This window comes from Protopterus annectens, chromosome 3.part1 (genome assembly GCF_019279795.1).
Source record: "Protopterus annectens isolate FY-2018-M chromosome 3.part1, PAN1.0, whole genome shotgun sequence".
Classification (NCBI taxonomy): Eukaryota; Metazoa; Chordata; order Ceratodontiformes; family Protopteridae; genus Protopterus; species Protopterus annectens.
The window spans coordinates 170,473,667-170,499,595 of NC_056732.1; the positions used below are offsets into that span (position 1 = coordinate 170,473,667).

The 25,929-nt window shown below is 43.0% G+C and overlaps 1 protein-coding gene across 9 annotated transcripts in view; it reads right to left on the reverse strand.

Annotated features, from left to right (window-relative positions):
* ARHGAP12 (Rho GTPase activating protein 12) overlaps positions 1-25,929 on the reverse strand; it is a 1,910,410-nt gene that overhangs the window by 121,499 nt on the left and 1,762,982 nt on the right. For 8 of the 9 annotated variants that reach the window (XM_044066699.1, XM_044066698.1, XM_044066693.1 and 5 more), the window contains one exon: positions 21,273-21,350. The exons of the other annotated variant lie outside the window; for it this stretch is intronic. In XM_044066699.1, the coding sequence (XP_043922634.1) occupies positions 21,273-21,350 (78 nt within the window). The remainder of the gene's footprint in view (positions 1-21,272; positions 21,351-25,929) is intronic. 9 annotated transcript variants of the gene reach the window in all.

A 25,929-nucleotide genomic window follows, 5' to 3' on the forward strand; every position in this document is an offset into this window, starting at 1 on the left:
ATGTAGGATAGACTGAGGAGATCACCAATGGTCAGGGAAGCCTGATGACGGACATGCCTCATTCATCTTCGGGCTTATAACTGGCTACCTCCCAGAGACTGTAGGAGCAGAGTCTGTGTGCTTCCAAGATGCAATATCCTTAATAACCAAATCCACAGAGACATGCATTTAGAAGAAAGAATTGCATGAACATTAAGATCTCTCCAGAGAAGGGCTCATGTAAAGAAGCAGCAGGGTGGAGACTCATTGTCCCTGGTCATCAGAGAATGGCCTCCATGTCTTCAGACACTTCCTGGAAGGGAAAGTGGATGGAGTCCCCTGTCCCAAGTTTATGCACTGTCTAAAGTAGGGGAAACTTTGTGATATACATACATTAGGTGTCAGGTGGTATGGCTATAGCACCTAGCAGTGCCTGATGAGGGCAATGCAGGGGAGAGAGAGGCCTGCACTGTCCTCCTCATAACCATGATGACCTGGCATGGGACAATGTGTCAACCTTGACTCACAGACTCCTCTAGGCACTAGGAAAACATCATACTGGAATTTTTGGGATTAAATACTCTCAGCCAGAGGAAAGGTGATGCTGGAGACCATTCCTCAGGATCAGACTGATCAGAATTGAACTCCATCCAAATGACTGGAATTTGGGTGGCATTTATATCACATAATATCCTTCCTCCAGGTCCCTCATTATCTGCAGAAGCAGAGGAATGATGCAGTCTCAAGCACTAAGTAACAGAGGATAAACCTGGCATCTACAAAACCCAGAATCCAGATTCTGCAAAGTATTTGTCTCAAGAAGGGCTACTAGGCTTCACGCTGTCTTCCAAACTTCCATCTCTGTGAAGGTGTACTAGTTGAAACCTCCAAGTCCTGCTAATACACAAGTAAGGAATTCGCAAATGTCACTACCCTCCTGCCACTGAGGTAGGCCAGGAATTTCCCCACAGCAGTTTCTGTCTCTGAACCACTGGCTCTTATGCACTGCTTTACACTGTACTCTTCTCAGAGGCAATAAAGGTAATGCCAATGAGGACCAGCCATGGAAACAAACTGTTTACCCACACAATACCTACAATATTATGTGAAAAGAATGAAGATGTGTAGAGACACACAGGTAGGTACTTAGTACATCCAAGTACCACACTAAGCTACTTTGTATAACATGGAAAAGCTGCACTGTAAATCATTACCTTTGGTACTTCATAAAGGTTATAAGCTCCTGTACATACAGTATGAGACCAGACTGTCCATCCTTTTGGTTACCAGAAGAATGTAAACAGAAGGACCCTGAAATGTCTTATCTGCTTGTCCCTTTTCCATGGTAGATTCTACATCCTGACAAAGTAAGAATTCTACCAGAACGCATACTACAGGGAAGGTGACATCTGAAAGTGAGAACTTGTATTAACTGAGAATATATCCTTGAGGAAGCAGTTAGAGTAAAGCATGCATCTGTGATAATTTTAAAGGCTAGCCTTTAGTTTATTTTCAAACAAATTATTTAAGTACAAGACAGAAACTAAGGACTTTCTGCTTCAGCTCTGTAGGAAAGCCAAAATAAGGGAAAGCTAGGAGTTCATGTTAAGAATAATGCCACATGAAATAGCATCCAATTGGATGTCAACTTGGATATCTGCCAGATCACATAAATTGCAAAGACGACAGTGGTGACCATTGCCAAAGAGATCACAACAGACAAGAGCTTAGGGACTGGGAGGCATTTGAATGTTGGTTTACTTTAACCGAGGGCATAGAAATTATAACTCCTCATGTAGTTTAGGTTACAGGATGCCCAATCTGAATGGCTGCAGACTGACCCAATTTTCTGAACTCTTGCTTGGTGGCAAACTGCCATGGAGAACAGAAACTACAACAATCGTGGTATTTGAACAGAAAAGGGGCACAGAATCATGAAACATTCTCATCTTAGTGTAATGCCCTCATTGGTTAGAACAGACCACTAAGCTGTCTCCTTTGAAATAAATACTAAGCTTTAACTATCTCCTACTAAGCAACAGTCTAGCAAAATTCCAAGCCCCCCCCCAAAAAAAAAACCCCGAGAACATTATGAGGAATTGTTCACAGAAACCCTGTACAATCATGTAAATAGCACCATACAGACAACCATACCCACTTAAAATAAACACAGCACAACCACCAAAAACAAACCCCGATGGAATCCCAGTATAAACAGCCTGTATGACAAAAGAAAGAAAAACATGCCCAAAGACAGGAATTGCACTGCCCAACAAGGTAATACTCCCTCATACAAGGTAACAATCCCTCATCAATCTGAACATGCAACTCAGGATACTAATCAAGTCCACTAAAGGCAAACTGGAGATACAAATTGCCTCCCAGACTAAGACCAACCATAAAGCTTTCTACAGTTATGTCCACAACCTCAAAGGTTAACACCCAACAATGTGCTAAACTAATGGTGAATGGAACCACCTATATTGGTGCCAGATTTTATAGCAAATCAGCTGGCACATAAATTTAGCTCCAGTTTTACCCATCATTCCCCAGTCAACCCCAGGAAATGCCTCCACCACCATTTCTCCACTATCATTATGGAGCAGGCCTACACTCTCAGACCAAGAACACTGCTTTGATGGCCCCAATAATATCCCAGGATGTCTACTGAACAGCATGAAACATGAAATCTCAGGCCCGCTAGAATCTTTAACTTTGTCAGTCTACCCCTGTACCTTCCACTTGCTCTGAAGTCCGGTGATGCGTGGGAATATGAAAACTGCTCTTACACTTAGAAACCAGATCGGTGAATGCGTATTTGTTTCACCAAGCCTCTGAAACCTCCTTCAACATCCCTTCCCTTCTAAGCATCAGAGTACTTCCAGCAAATCAGCCCAGCTTTTAGGGACCCTCTCAAGCTACCTGCAAAGAAGTATAGTACATGTATGTATAACGGCCTAGTACTACTATCAGTACAGGCTAACTTAAAGACTATTCTGTTAATCTTTTCCTGCACATCACCGGGTCACAGCTAAGCCCCAATCCTGCTCCTCAACCACCATTTTGCTGTACTTTTAGTCCTGCTGCTGCTTGCTTATTTGGCTTACTTTCCAGTTTCGCATAGGGGACTAGCACTACATACATTCCCTCTGCACATTGTTCCCAACCAGCGAACAGTATCTCAGTCTTGTACCTTTTAAACACACTTAGGTTACTTCTGCCTGAAAACGATGGGTCATAGACTGCATGGGAAATTTAGCACAGCAATTTAACATAACAGCTTATTGATGGTTTTTCTATCCTCTGACGGGACTTGGTCATCAGGTGTAGTCCACTCCATTCCCCCTACCCTGCCCCCAAATCTCACCCACCCCCATTACTTCTACATTTATTCTAGTTGCTAACCCCTCCCAACAACCAGCAAACCAATCATAATATTACTTAGAATTTCTTTCCCCTATCACCCACAGCACCCCACCCATGTCCTAGTTAATTTCTTCAACTGATACAATTATGCTACTATATAACATGCCTACACTCCTTACTTGCACTCTCCTTGCACACCTTACATCCTACCAAGACACCATAATAGACCCACCCAACCACTTTCACTGCACCACTACTCTCACTAATATCCATCCCCACCCACTTATTACTCTTGTCATACCACCACAATCACCATCCCAATGCACCCACTACACTGTCACCTGCTACGTACAAACAAAAATATTCTTAAAATATGACAAACTAATTATCAGATTTATAAAACTTATGTATACTGCCTATCCAAATTAGCCCTCTCACTCACAAGTTAGTAAACTATCCTCTTAAAGTCCCATCCCTTTAAAACCTTCTCCAACCCTACTGTACGACTAGACCACTATGCTCCAGCAGCAAAAATCAACTTCTAATAACCAAAGCCAAGAACTCAGCTGGAGAAGCTCTTTTCTCCTGCACAATATCCAGGTTATGGAACCCCCCCCCCCAATAACCACACTACCTTCATGCAATCACTTCAAAGCTGTACTAAAAACTGGGTTCCTATGAGTACAATGAAAACGCATTATGTCGAATGCGTTTTCATCGACACATGTAGAGCGAACAGGCAAAACAGTGAAGCGGCTGTTCAGCGAAATATTTCCCTGGGAAAGAAGTCGCTTGACCACTTTGTTGTTTTGCCGTGTTCTGAAGTGTAGTGTGGTCCCTTGTCTGGTATAGCTCCCGAGCGTGATTGTGCAACAGTTACTGACCATAGGGTTAGGGTGCGGGTTAAGGTAAGTGCATATGTATGAAAGTGTTTACTGTTTTATATTTTATGTTAAATGTACAGTTGAGTTACGTGTGTATGTGTTTTCAGTTGTTTACTTTTGTTTTGGGGGGGTAGAGTTAGGGTTAAAGTAAGTGTGTATGTGTTTGGAGCTGTTTATGTAAATGTGCGAGAGTTACTGACCTTAGGGTTAGGGTGCGGGTTAAGGTAAGTGCATATGGTTTAAAATGTTTACTGTTTTTTTTTCTGTTAAATGTATGTTTGGGTTATGTGTGTATGTGTATTTAGTCATTTACTGGTTTTTGGGGGGTATAATTAGGATTGGGTATGTGTGTATGTGTTTGGAAGTGTGTAATGTTTTTTTTTTTTTGCGAGGGTTGGAACAGCGATTTCTTTCCCTAGGAAAGAAATCACTGTTCTTTGGATTCGACATTTTCAGCTTTCACTGAAAATGTGTCGATGTAACACTGTTCACTGTTTTAAGCGTTCGATGTTGCAATGTAGACCCCTAAAAACTAACTTAAAAAGTCACTGGTTATCTCCATGCACCAATCCTGACTAGTGACACACTTTCTTTTTTTACCTCTCCTTCTCCCCTCCCCTAGCCACCCTGCCTCCCGCTGTCGGATCATTGAAATCTTCCTCCACAGGCTCTGGGCTTTCCCTGTTACCTCCCTTACCCTACTCAATCTCTCAGACCCTCTTCTAACATTCTTAACTACCTCACTTCACCTCAATCCCAAATACATCTCCAGCTACCTTACACCTACCTACATTTCACTACTACTTCCTCAGTCTCCTCTCTTCTCCTTCAGTCTTTCCCTGCTGTTCCTCTTAGCCCTTACAGCTCATTCGACCATCTTGTGGAACAGCTGCTTTATATCCGTTTCAGTTTATAGCAACATCTGATATGTCTATGACTTTAAAACAGTATCTGTTTTGAGCTTATTACTATCTGAATATATTACTATTAGTAGTAGTCTCTAGCTAAATATTGGGATACCCTAATCATTACTGTGTGTCATATTGTATGTAAATGATGTTGCTATTGCATGTATTGTTTTGCTATTGCATGTATAACACTTGTTCTTCATCTAACTCTGTTCATGTTTACGATGTTGCTATTGCTTTGTATTGTTTGGGGATACCACGGAGATTACTTGTTTTTTTTTTCTATTGTATGTATAAAGTACAGTTGTGTACACTTACCATAAATGTAGATGTTCGACTGTATTCACTGTTGCAGTCATCACACTTGGGTTATCCTGCCAGGGGTAGCCCTCAGTCGGCCTGAATACCAGAGACTTAGTATGTCTGTGTCAGTTGCTGTCACTTCAGGACTGACGTCAGGTCATCAGTGGTATAAAAACAGGCAGCCGACGCCATTACATCAGATTTTCTTGCCCCAAATGCCAGGAGCCCCCAAATAGGAAGCTAAGTTAGGTGGAAAAACACCACCAGTAAAAAGTAAATACCAATAGCCCTGTAAGGAGTGAGGAAGAGAGAGAGAGAGAGACAGGGGGGCTGGAGGGTGGGAAACCAGGACTGCAACAGTGAATACACTCGAAAACATCTACATTTATGGTAAGTGTACACAACTGTACTATGTTCTTCATGTTTCAATGTTGCAGTCTTCACACTTGGGTTGATTCCTAAAGCTGAAGGATGGGTGGAGGCAGTCAAGAAGAGTTGGGGCTGGCTAGTATGCCCTACAAGACTGCGGTTGCAAAGCCTGCCCTGGATTTTGAAAAGATAGGCAGGTGGTAATGCTTGGTGAAGATATGAACAGAACTCCAAATTGCAGCTTCCAGAAAGTCCCTGGTAGGGATTCCGCTGAGAAAAGCTGTAGAGGTTGAAGTTGCCCTAACGGAATGATTTCTGACCCCCTGTAGAGGTGGCTTCCCATGGTGTTTGTAACAGAAATGGATACAGTGTGTTATCCATTTGGAGATGGTTTGTTTAGATATGGCCACGCCCTCTGCCCCTGGTACAAAGCTGACTAATAACTGGTCAGATTTCCTAAAGGGCTTAGTCCTATCAAGGTAGAATCAGAGCTGTCTGTGCACATCTAAAGGGTGCAGGATCATTCCCCCCTTATTTTGAGGATTAGGGAAAAAGGTGGGCAAATAGATTTGCTGAGAGCCATAGTGGACACAACTTTAGGCATGAAAAGTGGGGTTACTCCTGAGGGAGACCCTGTCAACATGAAAAATCATGAAGGATTCCACAGCCATAAGTGCTTGTAGCTCAGACACTCTTCTAGCCGAAGTGATGGCCAGAAGCAAGGCTGTTTTCCAAGAGAGAAATTTTAACTCTGCTAACGCTGCAGGCTCAAAGGGGGTAGCGTGAGCTTTTCCAACACAAAGTTAAGGTCCCAAGCAGGGGTAGGGGCTCTTCTTGGTGGCCTTAAGTTGTTAGCCCCTCTCAAGAACTGCTTGATGAGAGGATGTGAGAAGAGATGTGGCTCAGTGCTGTAATGAGAAGAGATGGCAGAGGCATGGATCTTAATGGAAAAGAAGGATAGGTCCCTGTGGAGTAGGTCTGCTAGGTAATCCAGGATGAGAGGTAAGGAGGGCTGTGCTGGATCCGCTCCTTTAGTGTGGATCCAGGAACAATAGCTTTTCCACTTGTCAGCATAGAATTTTCTTGTACTGGGTCATCTGGCTTCACGTACGACATCCAGTACCTGCTTGCTTAGGCTGGTCACTGGAGGAGATGTCAAGGAATAAGCCAGGCTGCAAGGTTCAGGGTCTGCAATTGTGAATGCAAGAACTGACCCTCCTGCTGAGACAGGAGAGTTGGGATCTGGGGGAGGTTCCATGGAGGCAACAGTGACCGACTGCGCAGTAGTGGGTACCACTGTTGGCGTGGCCAGTCTGGGGCAATCAGGAATGCTCTTGGTCTTTCCTCCCTTACCTTGAGTAATACTCTTGTAAGAAAAGGCAGAGGGGGAAATGCATAGATTGAGAGGTTTGCCCACTGGAAGGATAGGGCATCCACTTTCCAGGCCTTGCTGTGAAATGTTCTCAACGTTTGCTGGATAATTATGTTACACACCCTCCTGAACCTAATCGTGAACAACTACAATCTGGACTTACTGGTAATAGTTATAGCAGAACAGAAAACCAGTCCACTGTGTGGGACAGATGGGAAGCTGAAAGGAACCACAGGTTATTTAATCCGTTTCCAACTATTGGCAGAAGGTATGACAATGCTGTAAATCCAGAATTTAAAAATATGTGTGATAAACTTGAGCAACTAATGAGAAAAGAAACTGCTGCTTTTTTAATATTCAGAGCCTGACTAAATACTTAGAACTTGCTATAACTCCTAGAGGTCTTAGAGCTTATAAAGACCCTGCTACACCATTTGATTTAAAGAATGAAAATGACAAGTTGTTTTATAAGCGCTGGGTTGCAGCAGCACATAAATGTACAATAGAGTGGATCTCTATCCTTGTAGAGAGAGATAGGGTGAAACAAACAGAGCTACAAACTGAAATTAGCAGCATGTGCAGCAAATTAGTCTGTACTTCTGGCTCTGAATCTGTAGACAAGCTGCTTATAGACATTAACTTGAAATTAAAATCATTTGAGGAAGAAATCTTGCAGAGAAAAAAGAAAAGGTTAGTCAGAGATACCCGGGACTATGACAATGGTACTGCCTTTGGGGGAAGAATCAATCAGAAAGCAAATAGAGGTCATGTGAAGTTTCACGGAAGTGAACGAGGTGAGGAATGGCATTTCCTATTCTTCTGTTGGTACTACTTATAATACATCAACAGGGGAGGATGAACAACATGAAGGGGATGAATATCCAGAACTGCCAAGGGCACAAAAACCTGCAGAATTTCGTCAGACTTTTCGGAATGAGCCGAATGGCAGAACTGAAGAACCACCAAACAGAAAGAGGCAGAGAGAGAACCAGTTTCCAAATCAAGGGCATTCTAATCCCCCCCAAAAGAATTATTACTACAAGTGAACCAAGTGGTGAGAATGTTGGCTATGTTGTCAATTTGTCCGGGTATACATTTTCAAGCAGTGAACTTTCTGTGTTGAACTGTGGTCTGAAGTTTGTTCCCACTGTTGTTCCCAAGCTATATGGAGTGAAAAAAGACATTTTTGGACTGGTTAGGAAATTACAATTGAAATGCATGTTTAATACTTCAAATAGCCCTAAACAAAATGAATGTATTAATGCCAGTGATTCTAGTATGGAAGAGAATTATTTTTCCTGTACCTCTGATGATGAATACAATGCATACAGCTTATTTGATACTAGCTGTGTCAAAAACACACAGCAGTTATGTTCCAGGTTGTTTTGATGCTGACATTAGTTATTTTCATAAAACAGTAGAATACTGTTTACAATTTAACTAAAAAAGAGTGGTCAGCATTACTAAATATGACTAAAAATGAACAGCTGTTTTTTTAATCTGCTGACAAGGGGAAACAAACTAGTTGTGATGCATATATCCCAGTATTTCTAGATGTGCCATGAACATCTGGATGACAATTCAGTTTACTCAAAGGTAGATCCAAGTCGGTATTTGGGAGCCTTAGTTGAATTCAAATCTTTACTTAATAAAGGCGTCATGTTAGGTTACTTAACTGCTGCTGATGTTCAGAAGAAGCTAACTATGAACAGTCATAGTATTGCCACATTCTACTGTTTACCTAAAATTCACAAAAATATACAGGCCCCTCCAGGGCGCTCTACTGTTTCAGGTAGATATTTTACTTACAATCTAGGACAATTGCTGCATTTCCTGTTACTAACCAAGGTAGTTTTATTATCTGCTTATGTTAAAGATATTTTTGATATTTTAAGTAAGTTAAGGACAGTACAATGGACTAATAAGATGTATTGGGTGACTCTAGATGTGAAAAGTTTATATACTAACATTAAACATTGCCATGGCCTTGAGACAATCAGATTTTTCATGGGTGAGACACCCACTACAGAATATATTGTAGATTTAGTACATTTTTGTTTGAAGAATAATTCTTTTGAGTTTGATAGCCAAGCTTACCCATCAGAAATGTGGAACAGCTCAGGGGCAGCTTTTGCCCTCTCATATGCTAATTTAACTATGGGCTTGTTTGAAGTTGAATATGTTTATAGGAAAATATTTTTTTTTCCAATATGTTAAATATTATTTTAGATTGATTGACAATTTCATTTTTTTAGGTGAAGGAGGGGAACAGGAAGTGCAGAATTTTTTGGATGAATTGCAAGCAAACAGATTTAATTTTACATTTGATGGCATCCAAATAGGGAAGAAGGTGTCCTTTTTGGATGCAGATTTGTTACTTAAGGAAGATGGAACACTAACTACAAAAGTACATAGGAAATTTTAGGGGGATATATATTATTTGAAAGCAGCAAGTTGTGATCCTGGGCATACGACTGAAGCCTTACCTTATGGTGAATGCATACGTCTTTATAGACTATGCAGCAATGAACAAGACTTTTTAAGGGAGATAGGTTATACTTTTGAGATGTTCAGAAAGCGTGGTTATGGTGAAGATATAATTGCTAAGGCATGGTCTAGATTTAATAAAGAACATATAGGAAACAACAATAGAAAATGGAAGGGAGTTTCCAAATTAAATAACAATACTGAATCTGGTTGTGAAATGTATTTTGTAACAACATATAGTGGATTCAGTAACAGGTTTTATGAGATAGTACAAAAACAGTAGCAACTATTAGCAAACTTAAAGGTTGGAAGTTCATGGATGCCTAATAAACTTGTTGCTTCATATAGAGTGGGTAGGAATATTAAGAGGTTTTTGGTGAAATCTAGGTTCTGCAGACCCAAGGAGGTCTTACATGAGTCATAAGAATAAAAGGGACAGTAGGATGTGGCAAATGGAAGACATGCAAATTTACTGTGCCTTATTTTGGACTTAAATGGTCGAAGATTTGAAGTTTGTGGGAATTATAGGTGTGACACTGAGGGCATTGTTTATGCCCTCAGATGTCCCTGCAATAAGTTTTATGTGGGTGAGTCCAAAAGGGCTTTTAAAATAAGGTTATTAGAACATGTTTGTGATGTATTAAATAAAAAGGAATAGAGATCAGTGGCACAACATTTTTTGCAAGCACATGGTAGTTCTGTTCATGGTTTACAAGCTACAATTTTAGAAAAAGTAGAGTGTGTTTTTTTTTTTGGGGGGGGGGCTGTCAACAAGAATAAACTTCTTTATAAAGAAGCAGTGTACATATTAAAGTTTGATACTTTATTTCCAAAGGGTATGAATGTTGATTTTAATCGGCATGTATTACTTTAAATATTTTTTAAGTGTTCAATGGTACTACCTGATGACTTCATTGTTTAATTGGTTATTTAGTAGTGTGTATAAACCAAGTGTGTGATGTGAAGTAGCTGTGTACTCCAAGAAGGCAGTGTGTGCCGAGATGTCAGAGAGGAATACATTTTATTCATTGGGTTCCTGGGCTTTGTTCTTCGTTGTATTTGCTGTACTTGCTTTGCTGCTTTGCTGTTGTTTTTACTGCTTGCTGTGAGGCTCCCTGTGGTGCAGAATTTGCTGAGCTGGTGGTTGTAGGGGGAGGCAAATAGGTCCACCTTCGGGGTACACCATTTATGGGTCACAAGACTGAAGATGTTGTGGTTTAATTGCCACTTGTGTGGGTCTAGGAGATTTCTGCTTAAGTTGTCTGCCAGAAAGTTTTGGTTGCCTGCCAGGAATTGGGCTTGCAGGTGAATATACATGGCTGAGGCCATGTTCCAAAGGGTCATGGCTAGCCTGCATAGTCGGTTCCTCCCAGCTTGCTGATGTGCCACATCACTATGGTGTTGTCGGTTCTGATTAGAAGAGGCCCCAGAGAGTAGGGATCTGAAAGCTGTTAGAACGTGCTGAACAGCTAGCATCTCTTTTTGGTTGATGTGCAGATGAATTTGATTTGGGCTCCAGTGGCCCTGAATGCACCTGCCGTCCAGATGTGCACCCCAGGCATAGTCTGATGCATTTGTGGTTAGGGTCTGGGCGGCGTGGGGTTGTATAAAAGGAAGCCCCTTGTTATGGTTGCATGTTGCTGCCCACCAAAGGAACTCTTTCCTTAGACAAGGTATCATAGGCATGATAGTTTCCAGGTCCTGAGAATGTTGGCACCAAAGACTTCTTAAGTACCATTGAAGTTTCCTCATATGTAGTCTGGCATATGGAATTAGCAGAATGCAGGAGGCCATGAACCTTAGAGCTTGCAGGATTTTCCTTGTAGATATAGCTGGATTCTGGTGGCCATTTGAGAGAAGTAGCCTGTCAGATGGGCTTGGTTTTCTGGAGTAAGGAATGCCATCTGGGATGCTGTGTCCAAGTTTGCTCCCAGGAATACAATTTTTTGACTAGGGACTAGTTTGGATTTCTTTTTGTTGATAGTGTACCCCAGGGAGGTTAGAAGGTCCTTTACAAATGTCAGGTGCTGCAACAGCTTTTCCTGACTGTCTGCCTGAATCAGGCAGTCATCCAAGTAGGGGTAAAATTTGAATATTTTTCTGTATGCAATAGGCATGAATTCTAGTACCACCAAAAAGGTGTTTAGAATGGAAAGATATAAGATTGGGCGCCAGGTGCCCTCTTTTCTGGGTACCAAAAAAAGTCTGGAATAAAAACATTGGCCTATCTGTTCTGCAGGAACAGGCTGAAAGGCCCTTATGGAGAGCAGGGACTGAACTTGGTTTTATGCCTCTGCCCACTGGTTTGGAGGAAGGTCTGGGAACCCTTTTGGGGTTGGCAGCATGTGGAAATAAAATTTGTATCCCTGGGATATTATGTTGAGGACCCATCGATCGTTGGTGATGGAGGTCCAGTTTTTTGCATGGTGGGCAAGTTTTCCTCCTAGGGGCATGAGCAATTGGGCAGAGGTGAGGGGAGGAGTTGAGAAGTCATTGTGAATTCTTTCCATAAGGGGGTGGCTTAGCATTCCCTGTTTTAGAAGTGCAGGTGCTCATTTGCTTAGATCTCTGCATACCCTGAGACTGTAGTCTGGGGGGGGTTCTGTTTCCTCTAGGTCTAGTGTGAGGTGTCCTTGAGGGGGCTGGAAAGGACCAATGTTTTGAGGAGCAATGCCTACTGTATCTTGGAGGTTGCACTTGCAAAAAATCTTTGACTGTCTGCATAGACTAAGCTTTTTCTTCCATCTTTTTTAAAACCACTTCTGCTTTGGTGCCAAACAGATTGTCCTTGTTCAGAGGTGCGTCTAATAATTTTGATTTGACATGGTCTGGCAAGGTCTGCTCCTTAAGCCAGGTATGCCTTCTATGTACAGAACCTTTGACTGCTGCCCTGCAAGATGCTTCCAGGGCATCAAACCCACATTGCAGGGTATGCTTGCTGACTTGGCTTGCAGAATGAATAAGCTCCTGCAATTATTTTATGCACAGTTAGGGAAGGTAGATAATTTCTGCTTTAAGTTCTGTAGTATGTTGCTGGTATTTCAGCATGTGGAACTGACAATTTAATGCTCTAATGGCAAGAGTTGCAGGTGTATACGTTTTTACCCCATTTGTCAAAAGCTCTGGAATCCCTGTCCGAGGGGGTGGGATTCTTAGCTGTAGTTGCTTTTATTCCTTTAGGCCCTTGGGAGATGACCTCTGGGTCAGCAGTAGAATTTTTGAACAAAAATTTGTGTGAGTCAGGGATTCTGTAGTACCCGTCAGGTTTCCTGGGAGCAGGGGGTAAAGTATCAAGAGTTAAAGTGGATTCCATAAAGACATCATCCACAACATCCAGGACAGGAAGGATAGCTAAGGGTCTGTGCTGTGGTAAATTTAAAAACTCCGAGTCTCTTTTTGGACTGAGGATAATCCTGGCATTCTCAATGGAAATGCTCTCTCAAAGTATGTAGGGTTTCACCAAAATAAAAATCCTCTGGAGGGGAGGCAGAAGGAATGGATTCCTCTGCATCTGAATCTTCGTAGGCAGATAAGGGCATGCCTTCATAATCAGAAACCTCAGAGTCGTTGGACTCTTGGTCAGATAAAGCTGCTGGGGACAAGTCTCTTTCTTTTAGCAGGGAAAGGCTGTCTTCCCCTAATCAGCATGATAAGGTATTCCGCCATTTTAAGCATCTGTGATTGTGGCAAGGAAGTAGGCGCTTGAGTTAGGGAAGTCGTTTTTTTTTTTAGGCGTAGCACGTACTCTTGGCCTTAGAAACTCAGTAGTTTTAGAAAGAACTGAAGACGTGAAAGAAGTCGTTGATTTGTGTCGAACATCAGCAGTGCGAGGAACTGCTTCAGAAGCCGGTGCTTGCACAGCGGCTCTGGACTCATCCAAGGTAGAGACATCCGCAGGTTTCATAGTCAAAGAAGAGTCTCGTGGCATACCAGAGTCTTAACGGGTATCAGTAGCGGCCTGCAAATCCATCAAAGCCGGCATCAGGGGCTGCGAAAGTGCCACACTGAGTACCCCTGATGCTTAATGGAAGCATCGTCGGCAGTGTTGGACCTGTGCAGTCTACCTCTGTCTTTATCCTTACTTTTTTTGGAAGATCAGTAGTTGGATGGCTTACCAAAGCTATTTCGGAATACGGAGATTGAGAACGAAAGTATTTAGCGACAATAAGGGCAGACAACGAATAGTTTGGGCGTTGAACAAAGCACAAAACCGGCAGCGAGGTATGTCGTGGTCTGGGCCTGAACAGGTGATGCAGTAAGAATGGAAATCTTGGTGTGGTATTTGCTTTCCACAGGCAAGACAATTGTTAACTTTTTCTGACAATGGTTAGAGCAAGAAAAAAGGATCCCCAACGGGGTACTTAGCTTTAGAAGACTTCAACTTCAATTTCGGAAATGAAAAACTCAGGTAGTGGCCAACTGGCACTCATGCGAAAGTACAGTTTTGTACCTACCATAAATGTAGATGTCCGATAGGTATGCATCTGCAGTCATAACAAATGGGTTGTCCTGCCTCAGGCAGCCCTTCGGTCGGCCGGATTCCAAAGTCTGGGTCTGGCCTCGGCTGATGTCGCACTTCACCTGACGTCATAGCTGCTGGGGTATAAAGGCATCAGCCGACGCCATTTTCCTCAGTGTTTCTTGCCCCAGATGCCAGGTGCCCTCTAGGAAGGCTAAATTTGGATAAATGCAGATAATTCCAAACAGTAGAAAGCAAAAAATATATACATATATACATACAAACAAATACACCATAATAGATTCCCCCAGCTAGCTAAAAGAGGGGTAAGTACCCTAGGAATACCACAGAGGGGAAGGAGGGCGGGTAAATCCTGACTGCAGATGCATACCTATCGGACATCTACATTTATGGTAGGTACAAAACTGTACTATGTCCTTCAAGGATGCATCTGCAGTCATAACAAATGGGTAGAATACCATAGCCAAACTGGGGGAGGAGGCACCAAGATAATGATGGTGTAGTTAAGATCCCTTGTAAAACAGCAGTTGCAAAACCTGCTCGGGATCTGGAGTATAAAGGAAGATTATAATGCTTGGCAAATGTATGCACAGAGCTCCAAGTAGCAGCTTCTAAGATGTCTTTGGTAGCCACTCCTCGTAGGAAAGCTGTAGTGGTGGCTGTAGCTCTTGTGGAGTGAGGCCTGATATTTTCAGGAGTTGTCTTTCCATGAAATGAGTAGCAAAATCAAATGCAATTTCCTATCCATTTTGAGATTGTCTGTTTTGAAATTGCTTTTCCTTGCACTCCTGTTGCATATGCTACCAGAAGCTGGTCAGTTTTTCTGCTGGCCTTGGTTCTGTCCAGATAGTAGCGCAGTTGTCCGTGTACATCCAAGGTGTGTAGTAGTTTTTCCCCCCTGTTCTGTGGGTTGGGGAAGAATGTAGGTAAATGTATGGCTTGGTTCAAGGATACCCTGGATACCACCTTTGGCATAAAAGTAGGATTGGTTCTCAGAGACACTCTATCCTGATGGAAGATAAGGAAAGGCTGCACTGCCATTAATGCTTGTAACTCAGATACCCTTCTTGCTGAAGTGATTGCTAACAGGAAGGCAGTTTTCCAAGATAAGAACTGTAAGTCTGCTGTTGCTGCTGGTTCAAAAGGGAGAAGTGTTAATTTTTCTAGCACAAAATTGAGATCCCATGCAGGCAAAGGTGGTTTCCTTGGAGGCTTTACATTTTTGATCCCTCTCAAAAATTGTCTGAGGAGAGGATGAGAGAAGACAGGAGGATCCATGTTGTACTCTGCTGAAATTGCTGATGCATGTATCTTAATGGAAGAATAGGACAGGCCATTGTGGTACAATTCTGCTAAGTATTCCAGGATGTGTGCTAGGTTTGCTAGTGTGACATTTTTTCCCTTTTCTGCACTCCAAATGAGGAATCTTTTCCATTTGGCTGAATATGTTTTCCTTGTAGAGGGTCTGCGAGCCTCCAGGATAATGTCCTTAACCCTCTGAGATAAATCAAGTTGGTTTTGTTTTATGCAATTTTCCAAGCAGTTAGCTGCAGTGTTTTTAAGTTTGGATGCAGGGTCTTGTAGTTGTTCCGCGTTAGAAGTAAAGGACATAGAGGTAGATGCCATGAATGCGTCCGAGACATGCTTCTCAGTAGTGGGTACCAATGTTGCCTTGGCCATTCTGGAGCTATCAGAATTACCTTTGGCTGTTCCTCTCTGATCTTCAGTAGAACTTTGTACATCAAAGGAAGAGGTGGAAAGGCATATACTGTCAGGTCCTTCCAGCTGAAAGAAAGGGAGTCCACCCTCCAGGCAAGTGGGTGGTATACTCTTAAGCAGAATTTCTTCAGTTGGTGGTTGTGTGGGGAGGCAAACAGGTCTATCTCTGGCATTCCCCATTTCTTTGTTATGGTTTTGAAAATATCTGGATGCAGCATCCATTCGTGAGCATCCGTGGTAGTCCTGCTTAAGCTGTCTGCTAGTGAATTCTCTTTTCCTGGTACAAATTTGGCCTGCAGTTGGATGTTGAGATTCAGGGCCAAGTTCCACAGGTCCATTGCTGTCCGGCATAGAGGGTATGAATGTGTGCCTCCCTGTTTGTTGATGTACCACATGCCTGTGGTATTGTCCGTCCTTATCAGCAGGTGTCCTTGCTGGATGAATGGTCTGAATGCCTCGATTGCATGTTTCACTGCCAGCATCTCCTTTAGGTTTATGTGTAGATTCAGCTGGTCTTGTGACCATAGGCCTTGGATACACTTGTCTTCCATGTGTGCCCCCCAGCCTAGGTCTGAGGCATCCGTGGTGATAGTTTGCTTTGGATGTGGTTTGTGAAAAGGCAATCCTCTGTTTGTCTGACAGACCTGAGCCCACCACAGGAATTCTTTTTTCAGACATGGAGTGATTGGTATCTGGACTTCTAGACTGTGTCTGTGCTGAGACCATACATTCCTTAGGTACCATTGTAACTTTCTCATATGCAGCCTGGCATGTGGGATCAATATTATGCAGGATGCCATGTAACCCAGGGCCTGCAGGACTTTCCTTGCAGTAAGCTGAGTTTGTCTTGTTAATGCCATGAAATAGACTGGTAGTTGCTTTTGTTTTTCCTCTGTGAGAAAAGCCATCTGAGTTATTGTGTCCAGTTCTGCACCCAAAAATGTTATCCTTTGAGATGGTACTAGTCTTGACTTTTGTATGTTGACTGTGTATCCCAAGGCTTGCAGCAGTTGTATGACATTGGCCAAATCCTTTATTAATTTTGTCTTGTTGTCCGCTTGTATAAGGCAGTCGTCCAGGTATGGGTAGATTTGAATTCCCTGAAGCCTGCAATGAGCAATTACTGATGCCAGGCATTTCGTGAATACTCTGGGCGCAGTAGATAAGCCAAAGGGCAATGCTGAGAATTGATAATGCTCTGATCTTGCAAGAAATCTGAGGTGTCTTCTGCAATCTGGTCGTATAGGGACGTGCAGGTATGCCTCCTTGAGATCTAGAGTCACCAGCCAAGACTCCTTGCCCAACATGGGAAGAAGTTGCTGTAGGGTCATCATTTTGAATTTTGGAACAATGAGGTATGTGTTCAGTGCGGACAAATCTAGAATAGGCCTCCATTGATTTTCTTTTCTTGGTACAAGGAATAGTCTGGAGTAAAATCCTTGGCCTTGTTCCATAGATGGTACCTTTTCTATTGCTCTTATCCTTAGTAAACTTATAATTTGTTTTAGAGCCTCTGATTTCTGGCTTGGTGGAAGGTTTGGCATTCCTCTCTTTTTTGGTAGAGTGTGGAAGTGAAACCTGTAGCCCTTGTCTATTGTTTGTAAAGTCCATTTGTCTCTTGTAATACAATGCCAATTTCTTGAGAATAAGGCTAGCTTTCCGCCTAAGGGTGCTTCCAGTTGTTCCCTGGTAGGCGGAATCAGAGCCAAGTCATTGTGTCTGTCCTGTAGAAGTGGTTTCAGTCGCAGCTGTGGCGGCACTTCTTTGGTTGGCAGGTTGCCACTGACGACCCCTGTAGGCACCCCTAGATTGACCTCTGCCTCTTGGGCGTCTATTTCTGCCTCTCTGTGCTCTGGAGTTGTCTGGAAAGGACCAATTCTTTGAAGGCCAATTTCTGCTAAACCTCGGAGGTTGGACCTGCAAAAAATCCTTGACTGTTTGGACAGATTTTGCTTTTTCTTCCACTTTCTTTAGAACCTCCTGTGCAGGGGAGCCAAACAAACTTTGTTTCTCCATAGGGGCATCCAGGAGTTTAGACTTAACATGGTCTGGTAAGGATTGTTCTTTTAACCAGGCATGCCTTCGAATCACTGCTCCAGTCATAGCTGATCTAAATGAAGCCTCCAGTGCATCATAGCCACATTTTAAGAAATGATTACTGACCTGCTGAGAATTGTGTACCAAATCCTGAAGGGACTTACGGTCTAAAGGTTCAGGATAGGCCAGTTTTTTATTCAGCTGATCTAACAAAAATTTCTGGTACTGTATCATGTGAAATTGACAGTTTAAAGCCCTGGCAGAAAGAGTAGCAGATGTATAAACCTTTTTACCCCATCTCTCTAATGCTCTTGATTCTCTTTCAGAGGGTAGGGGTTTTTGGCAGAGGCAGCTGCAACACCTTTAGGGCCCTGAGAAATGGTTTCCGGGTCTGCAGCATGAGCCTTATACAATTGGTAGTGAGAATCCGGGACCCTGTAGTATCTGTCAGACTTTGCAGGGGCCGGTGGAAGAGAATCAGGGGCAGTACTGGCATCATTGTATGCATCATCAACAACTGATAGTACAGGTGGAATGGCTAAAGGCCTATGCTGTGGTAAGTGTAAAAAAGTCCTTAGCCTTTTCCTAGAATCAGAAAAATCCTGACCCTGCCATTTGAAGTGTTCCCTCATTGAGTGTAGGGTTCCCCCAAAAGAAAATTCTTCTGGAGGAGAGGCAGAAGGAATGGAGTCTTCTGCATCAGAATCCACATAAGGTGAGTACGGGCCTTCCTGATGGTCCGATACATCTGAACCATCCGAGGAGTAGTCAGAGGACAGAGGTTCAGTGGGTTCAGTCCTAGGCCTCTTTTCAGGAGGGGGTTGTGAGGCCCTGTCTGGGTGAGGATGGGTTCCCCTGATCAGAGAAATAAGGTCCTCAGCAAGGCTTAGAATCTGGGAACTAGAGGTAGACCTGTGAGAGGGAGCTTTTGAAGGTAAGGCCTTGGAAAGTTTGGCTGCTTTAGCCCTGGAAAAGGCCTTGATAGACATAGAAGCAGGGGGTCTAGCTGCCCCACGTGCAGGAGTAGAGATGTCCAACGGAATAGTGTCAGACAACTCTTGTGTGCCTGCTACTTCAGCAGGAATTTCTGTAGCCGACTCAGCCATGGCCTGTGTGGCCTCGGTTATCAGAGGCATGCTTTCGGCCGAAGGGAGAACCGAGGTCTCTGTTTCAGCCGAAACAGAGACACTCGTGGTAGGCCTAACCGTGGTTTCAGCCGAAACCGCGGGCCGCGAGTGTCGGTCCTTTTCTTTGCGTTTTTTAGCTAAATGTGTAGTCGGAGTCTCCGACGGCATTTTATATGCAAAAGCGGAGCCAAAAAACTCTTCTGCAAACTCCGACCGACGTCTAAGAGTCCGTCGGTTAAAGGAAGCACAGGCTAAACAAGCTGATACGTCGTGGTCTGGGCCTAAGCAAGGAAGGCAGTAAGAGTGGAAATCCTTATGAGGTATTTGTTTCCCACAAGTTAAACAACTATTTACTTTGTCTGACATCGGCTGAGGCAAGAAAGAGTCCCCAACGGGGTACTTAGCTTTTTAGAAGTCTTCGGTACGTTGAAATCCCTGGATCTGACCGACCGGCACTTGCGAACCGCTTCTGCTTCGGGCACCGCACGGCAAGAAAGACTGAGGAAAATGGCGTCGGCTGATGCCTTTATACCCCAGCAGCTATGACGTCGGGTGAAGTGCGACATCAGCCGAGGCCAGACCCAGACTTTGGAATCCGGCCGACCGAAGGGCTGCCTGAGGCAGGACAACCCATTTGTTATGACTGCAGATGCATCCTTGAAGGACATCTGCTTCTGGCTCCTTGGCAAGAAAGACTGATGACCTGACATCAATCCTGAAGCATCGGCAACTGATGCAGAAATACCAATTCTCTGGTATTCAAGCCGACTGAGGCCTACTCCTGGCAGGATAAGCGAAGAGTGATGACTGCAACAGTGAAACACGAAGAACATCAATTTTTCTTCATGTAACTCTATTTTTGTGTGGAGCTTTTCTCCCTGGGTCTCCACTGAAAAATGATCTGTGTCCAGTTGGAAATTCCCGGTAAACAAATGTAAATAAATAAATGAATAAAATAAACAAATTACAGCCTCCAGACAGGTTTTGTGCCAAATAAATGGAGAACTGCAATGGTTAACCCTTCTACTCAAAGGGAGTGCCTTCAGCAGACTTTGGGAGCTACGGACCCATAAGTCTGACTAGTCTCAAATGCAAGGTCAGTGGAAAAAATTATCACAGGTTTGATAACTAATATAGGAAACCTACAGACAATGGACCCTACCCAATTCAGTTTTGTTAAAGGCAGGTCATGCCTACTTAACCTGGTTTACTTCTTCCAGAAAGTCATTAAAACAAGTCCTATGCAGACTGTCTAAAAACCTGGTACCCTTGTACTCGGTCTCCTACAGACTGTTACATGGCCTACAAGGGAACCACTGTATTTGTTCCACATCTGCAAAACAAACAGCATCAGAAACTCCATTTCTAAGGAGCCTGCCTAATTTGTAACAAACAGGATATGTTGAAGGGGTAGGAGTATGCATCAAAGATTACCTGTTCTCTGGAAAAGGCTTCCCATCCATGTGGAACTAAGCTAATCCTCTAAGCATATTCAACTACAACTTGTACCAATGCAATTGTAAATTTACCCCTGGTTTGGCACCCACGTCCTTAATGGACAGAGGCAGTCTGTCAATGCTTGATATATACTATATCGTAGCCGTAAAATTCCTTGGAGTTCTGACGTCAGCAATATTTGATAAATTTGGAGTAAGCTTGGTTAGGCTTAATATGGCTCTTGGTCTATTACCTTAGTAACCACCTATGAATCTATTAAGAGAAAAATTTAGATGACATTTTATGTCTTGTCTTAACAGCAAAGGGAAGACAGACACTCAGTGTTTGCATCTGATTCAATCTTATTTTCCAAATGGAGGTATGGATAATTACTATACAAAGGGTAAGCCCCAAGGCATAATTCAGGTGTTGTATTTTTTTTTTTTAACTTCAAAAAAATGTCCCGTAAATACTTTCACCATGTTTCTATTGCAAGGAAACAATGCTGGCCTGTGCTGGCTCTAAGCTAACTGCTCAAGACTGAAGGACTTAACTTGAGACTGCCTCAAAAACGAGTATGTTACTAACAAGATGAGAGCTGCATCATCACTACCAGAACTTTCCACTTGCAGTTCAAACAGTATAGCACAAGCTCTGCTGAATAAAATGTTTACATGACTCAGCTCAGAAGGTAACAAGAGTTCTCAAAGGCTTAATCTGTCAGCTGCTACATTTTTTCCAAAGTGGAACACAATAAACTAGCATCCACACCTAAAAATTGTCATAACCAGAAACAGTACTTACCATGATTAACAGCAAATCGCAATTTTTGTATGATTGCTAGGTTTCCACTTACTCTGTATAATCCATCAACATTCAACCCTATAAAAAAGAAATACTTATAAGAAAAAAAAAGCTATGAAGCTGTGATATACAGAACTGTCATTATACAACAAACTCAACAAATTATGTAAGCAGCAGAACTGCATGCATTAGTATTATGTGGAATGACTATTATGTGGAATGCTTTTATATATGCATGTGTGTGTGTGTGTGTGTGTGTGTGTGTGTGTGTACACATATACACACACTAGTAGTACAAGTGTGGCTGTATTACATATGCCCCATAAAGGTAGATGTTTACATACAGAATCACTGCAGTGTTACTTTCAACAGAACTGGATTTAGCCACAGGTGGACATCTGTCTTTTGAAACGATTTCAACAGCAGTGCAGATGTCCCCTTTCTAGGTGCTAGGCCGACTTTTATGCAAAGCACATCAGTTAGAAACCTGGCTGTAAGGAGAGGAGTAACCCAATCCAACTTCAGGTACTTTATCCGAGCTGGATCATCACTAGTAAATGTGCCAGAATAGCCAGCTCTAGCCAGAAGGGAAGTAACCCTGCCACTTGTACCCTAAGGGATAAGAGGGATCCTGTCAAGGAAAAACACATATATACACTGAATCAAAATACAGACATCCATCCCCCAAACCTAATATACTATCTAGGATATCCGCTCAGGAAGACTAAACCCTGAAGACTATAAGGCCATCTATGCATAGCTATCTACATCTAAATACTTGAGTGGCACAAAATATCAAGTGGATTGAATTCCAGGCAGTGGAGACATTCCTGCTCTCCTCCAAGCAGAAGGTAAGGAGAAAGAGTTACGACAGGGAAGGAAGGTGAGAATTCCTACCTGGCAGTATATCTGAACACTTTCAGTGTTGGCGTGTACACTGCTATAACTGTACAATGTTAATTCTAAGCATATCATTGCTGCAGTACATACGGCGGAATGTAAAACAATAGCAAAAAAAAAAGACAGCCTTAACTCCACATCTGGGGAATAATGCTACAATACACATTTTTGAACTATGCTTCAGAATCTGGCTTGCTTTTTGGCTTAAGGTGCAGCATGCTGTGTTGAAAAGGTGCAGCTAGAGGCTCATATGGAAGCTTTTGCCCTAACAGATACTCTGAGTACAGACTTTTCTGAACACATGTAGTGGTGGCAGATGAATCTACAGAATCTGCTCTTATTTGCTAGCCAAGGTTTTTCCATCATTACCACAGCCATGGGTAATGCAGATGGTAAGCCATTGAGAGAGGGTCTGCTTAGACAGGGAGTTTTCACTGTTGGCCTGGCATGAAAGAGACAAAAAGTTGGTCCAACAATCTGTGTCCTTCTGCATGGAGGGGGTCTGGACAAGCTGATCCAACTATGTAAAGACCCCCAGTTCTGCTTGGATAATACCAGATATCCATGAAGTGTAGAGTCCTCTTCTTGCTTTAAGGGATGCTGTGACACATAGGTTGCTGGATGAACTTGTTAAGGTCAAGTCCAAGACCACCTTAGGCATGACAGGACCACTTTTTTAATACTCTGCCCTTGTGAAAGACTTTGTAGGGCCCTCTGCAGATCAAAGCCTAGAGTTCTGAAATGTTCCATGCTGAAATGCCGACTACCAACACCAGTCCATCAGAAATGGATACTTTAGAATAGTTGAACTGGTTGGTCTGAAAGCATGTACAATGATTTCTCAGCTACAAATTACAAGTATCATGGAGGAGAAAAGTACAGTTTTGTACCTAGCAAAAATGTAGATGTTCGAGTGAAAACACAGCTGCAGTCATTACACTTGGGTTATCCTGCCGTCAGGCAGTCCCGCAGTCGGCCAGAGTTCCAAAGTCTTGGTCCGGCATCGGTTGCTGTCACCTTCTCCCTGACGTCAGAGCGACAGGGGTATATAAGATGCAGCCGATGCCATTTTCTACAGTTTTTCTTGCCCCAGATGTCAGGTGCCCCCAAATAGGTAGGCAATACAAATTGCTAGTAAACAATACAAAAGAAAAGCAAACAACCATTTTTAGTTACCAGCAAATACTCCCCATAGGTAATAAAGGGTATATGCCCTAGGTAAATACCAGAAAGTAAAAGGGGAAGGAGGGAGGGTAACCTGGACTGCAGCAGTATCAACACTCTATCATCTACATTTATGTTAGGTACAAAACTGTACTATGTTCATCGTGTTACACTGCTGCAGTCATTACACTTGGGTGGAGTCCCAAAGCTGAGGTAGGGAGGCTGGATCTATAAGGCATTAGGGGTGGCTATAAGTCCCTGCAGTACAGCAGTGGCAAAGCCAGCTCTGGATTTAGAGTATAAAGGCAAATGGTAATGTTTGGTGAAGGTATGCACAGAACTCCATGGTGCTGCTTCCAAAATATCCTTGGTAGGTACTCCTCTGAGGTAGGCAGTTGAAGTGGCTGTTGCCCTGGTGGAGTGAGAACTAATGCTGCTAGGTACAGGTTTCCCATGGTGGGTATAGCAAAAATGTATACAGTGCCCTATCCATTTTCAGATAGTCTGTTTAGAAATGGCTTTTCCCTGTGCTCCTGCAGCATATGCTACCAATAGTTGATCAGTTTTTCTGAAAGCTTTGGTTTTGTCCAAGTAGAAGCGTAACTGTCTGTGAATGTTCAAAGAATGTAGTAGTCTCTCCCCTTTGTTCTGTGGTTTTGGATAAAAAGTTGGCAAGTGAATAGTTTGGTTTAGAGCCACACTTGATACCACCTTTGGCATAAACGTAGGGTTGGTTCTTAAAGACACCCTGTCCTGGTGGAAGACGAGGAAAGGTTCCACTGCCATTAGTGCCTGTAATTCTGAAACTCTTCGTGCTGATGTTATTGCCAGTAGCAGAGCAGTTTTCCAAGAGATGTATTTTAATTCTGCTGTGTTAGCTGGCTCAAAAGGAGGTAAAGTTAATTTTTCCAAAACAAAATTCAGGTCCCAAGTAGGTGTTGGTGCTCTACGGGGCGGTCTTATGTTTTTAGCCCTTCTGAGGTATTGTTTGAGCAAAGGATTAGAAAAAAATTGGTGGATCCGTGTTGTAATGAGCAGAGATAGCTGAGGCGTGGATCTTGGTGGATGAAAAAGAGAGGCCCTTGTCCAGCACCTCAGTTAAGTATTGAAGTATCTGAGGAATGTTTGGGACTAGAGGGTCAAGGCTGTGCGCTTGGTTCCAGGCACAGAATCTCTTCCATTTGTCCGAGTACGCTTTCCTGGTGTTAGGCCTTCTGGCCTCCAGAATGACATCCATAACAGCTTTGGAGAGAGGCACTGCTTGCTTGACTAAGGAATTTTCCATGCAGCTACATTTAAGGTCTTTAGCTGGCTGTGAAGTATCTGATTGTTGTGCCGAGTCAGCAACTGTGGAATTTGTGGTAAAATCCAGGGTGTTTCTTGTGTCAAGTTCTTTAAGATCGGGTACCAGTGCTGGCGTGGCAAGTCTGGTGCAATCAATATCATTTTTGGCTCTTCCTGCCTGGCTTTTATGAGTACCTTTGGAAGGAGAGGTAAAGGGGGGAAAGTGTATACTTGTAGTTTTTTCCAGCTGAATGAGAGGGTATCCACTTTCCACGCTTGTGGATGGTAGCTCCTTGTGCAGAATTTCAGTTCTTTGGGGTAGCAAACAGATCTATGTCTGGGCTCCACCATTTTTGTGTTATCATTCTGAATATTTGTGGGTTCAGTTCCCATTCATGTGGGTCCATAATGTTTCTGCCTAGGTCGTCTGCCAGTGTGTTTTTCTCTCCTGGCAGGAATTGTGCTTGCAGATGAACTTGGTAGTTTAGAGCTGTGTTCCACAAGGTCAGGGCTTGTCTGCAGAGGGGGTAGGAGTGTGTGCCCCCTTGCTTGTTTATGTACCACATAACTGTGGTGTTGTCTGTCTTTAATAGAAATTGTCCAGGATGCAGTAGGTCCTTGAAAGCTATAATAGCATTTTGTACAGCTAGCATCTCTTTTTGATTGATGTGGAGATGTCTTTGCTCTGTGGGCCACTCGCCCTGGATACATTTTCCTGCCATGTGTGCTCCCCAGGCGTAATCCAATGCATCTGTTGTCAGTGTCTGCCTGGCTGTGGGTTGAGTGAAAGGCTGTCCCTTGTTGAGGTGACAAGCTTGTGCCCACCATCGAAACTACTGTTGTAGGCAAGGAATTAGTGGTATAATTGTTTCCAAACTTTGACAGTGCTGAGACCATACACTCTTTAGGTACCATTGTAGTGTCCTCATATGCAGTCTGGCATATGGAATTAGTAGTATGCAAGATGCCATGTAGCCTAAGGCCTGCAGAATTTTTCTTGCAGGGAATTGGATCTTTGTTGCTATTAATTGAAAATATTGAGTCAGTTGTCCTTGCTTGTCTGGCGTGAGATAAGCCATCTGGGCCATTGTGTTCAAGCTGGCACCGAGGAATATTATCTGTTGTGAGGGCACTAGTTTTGATTTATTTTCGTTTACTGTGTACCCCAGGCAACTTAACTTTTTTACGTACGCCAGATGATTTAGTAGAATGTCCTTGCTCTCTGCTTGAATCAGGCAGTCATCCAGGTATGGATAAATTTGATTTCCTTTTTACCTGCAAAATGCAATTACTGGTGCCAGGCACTTTG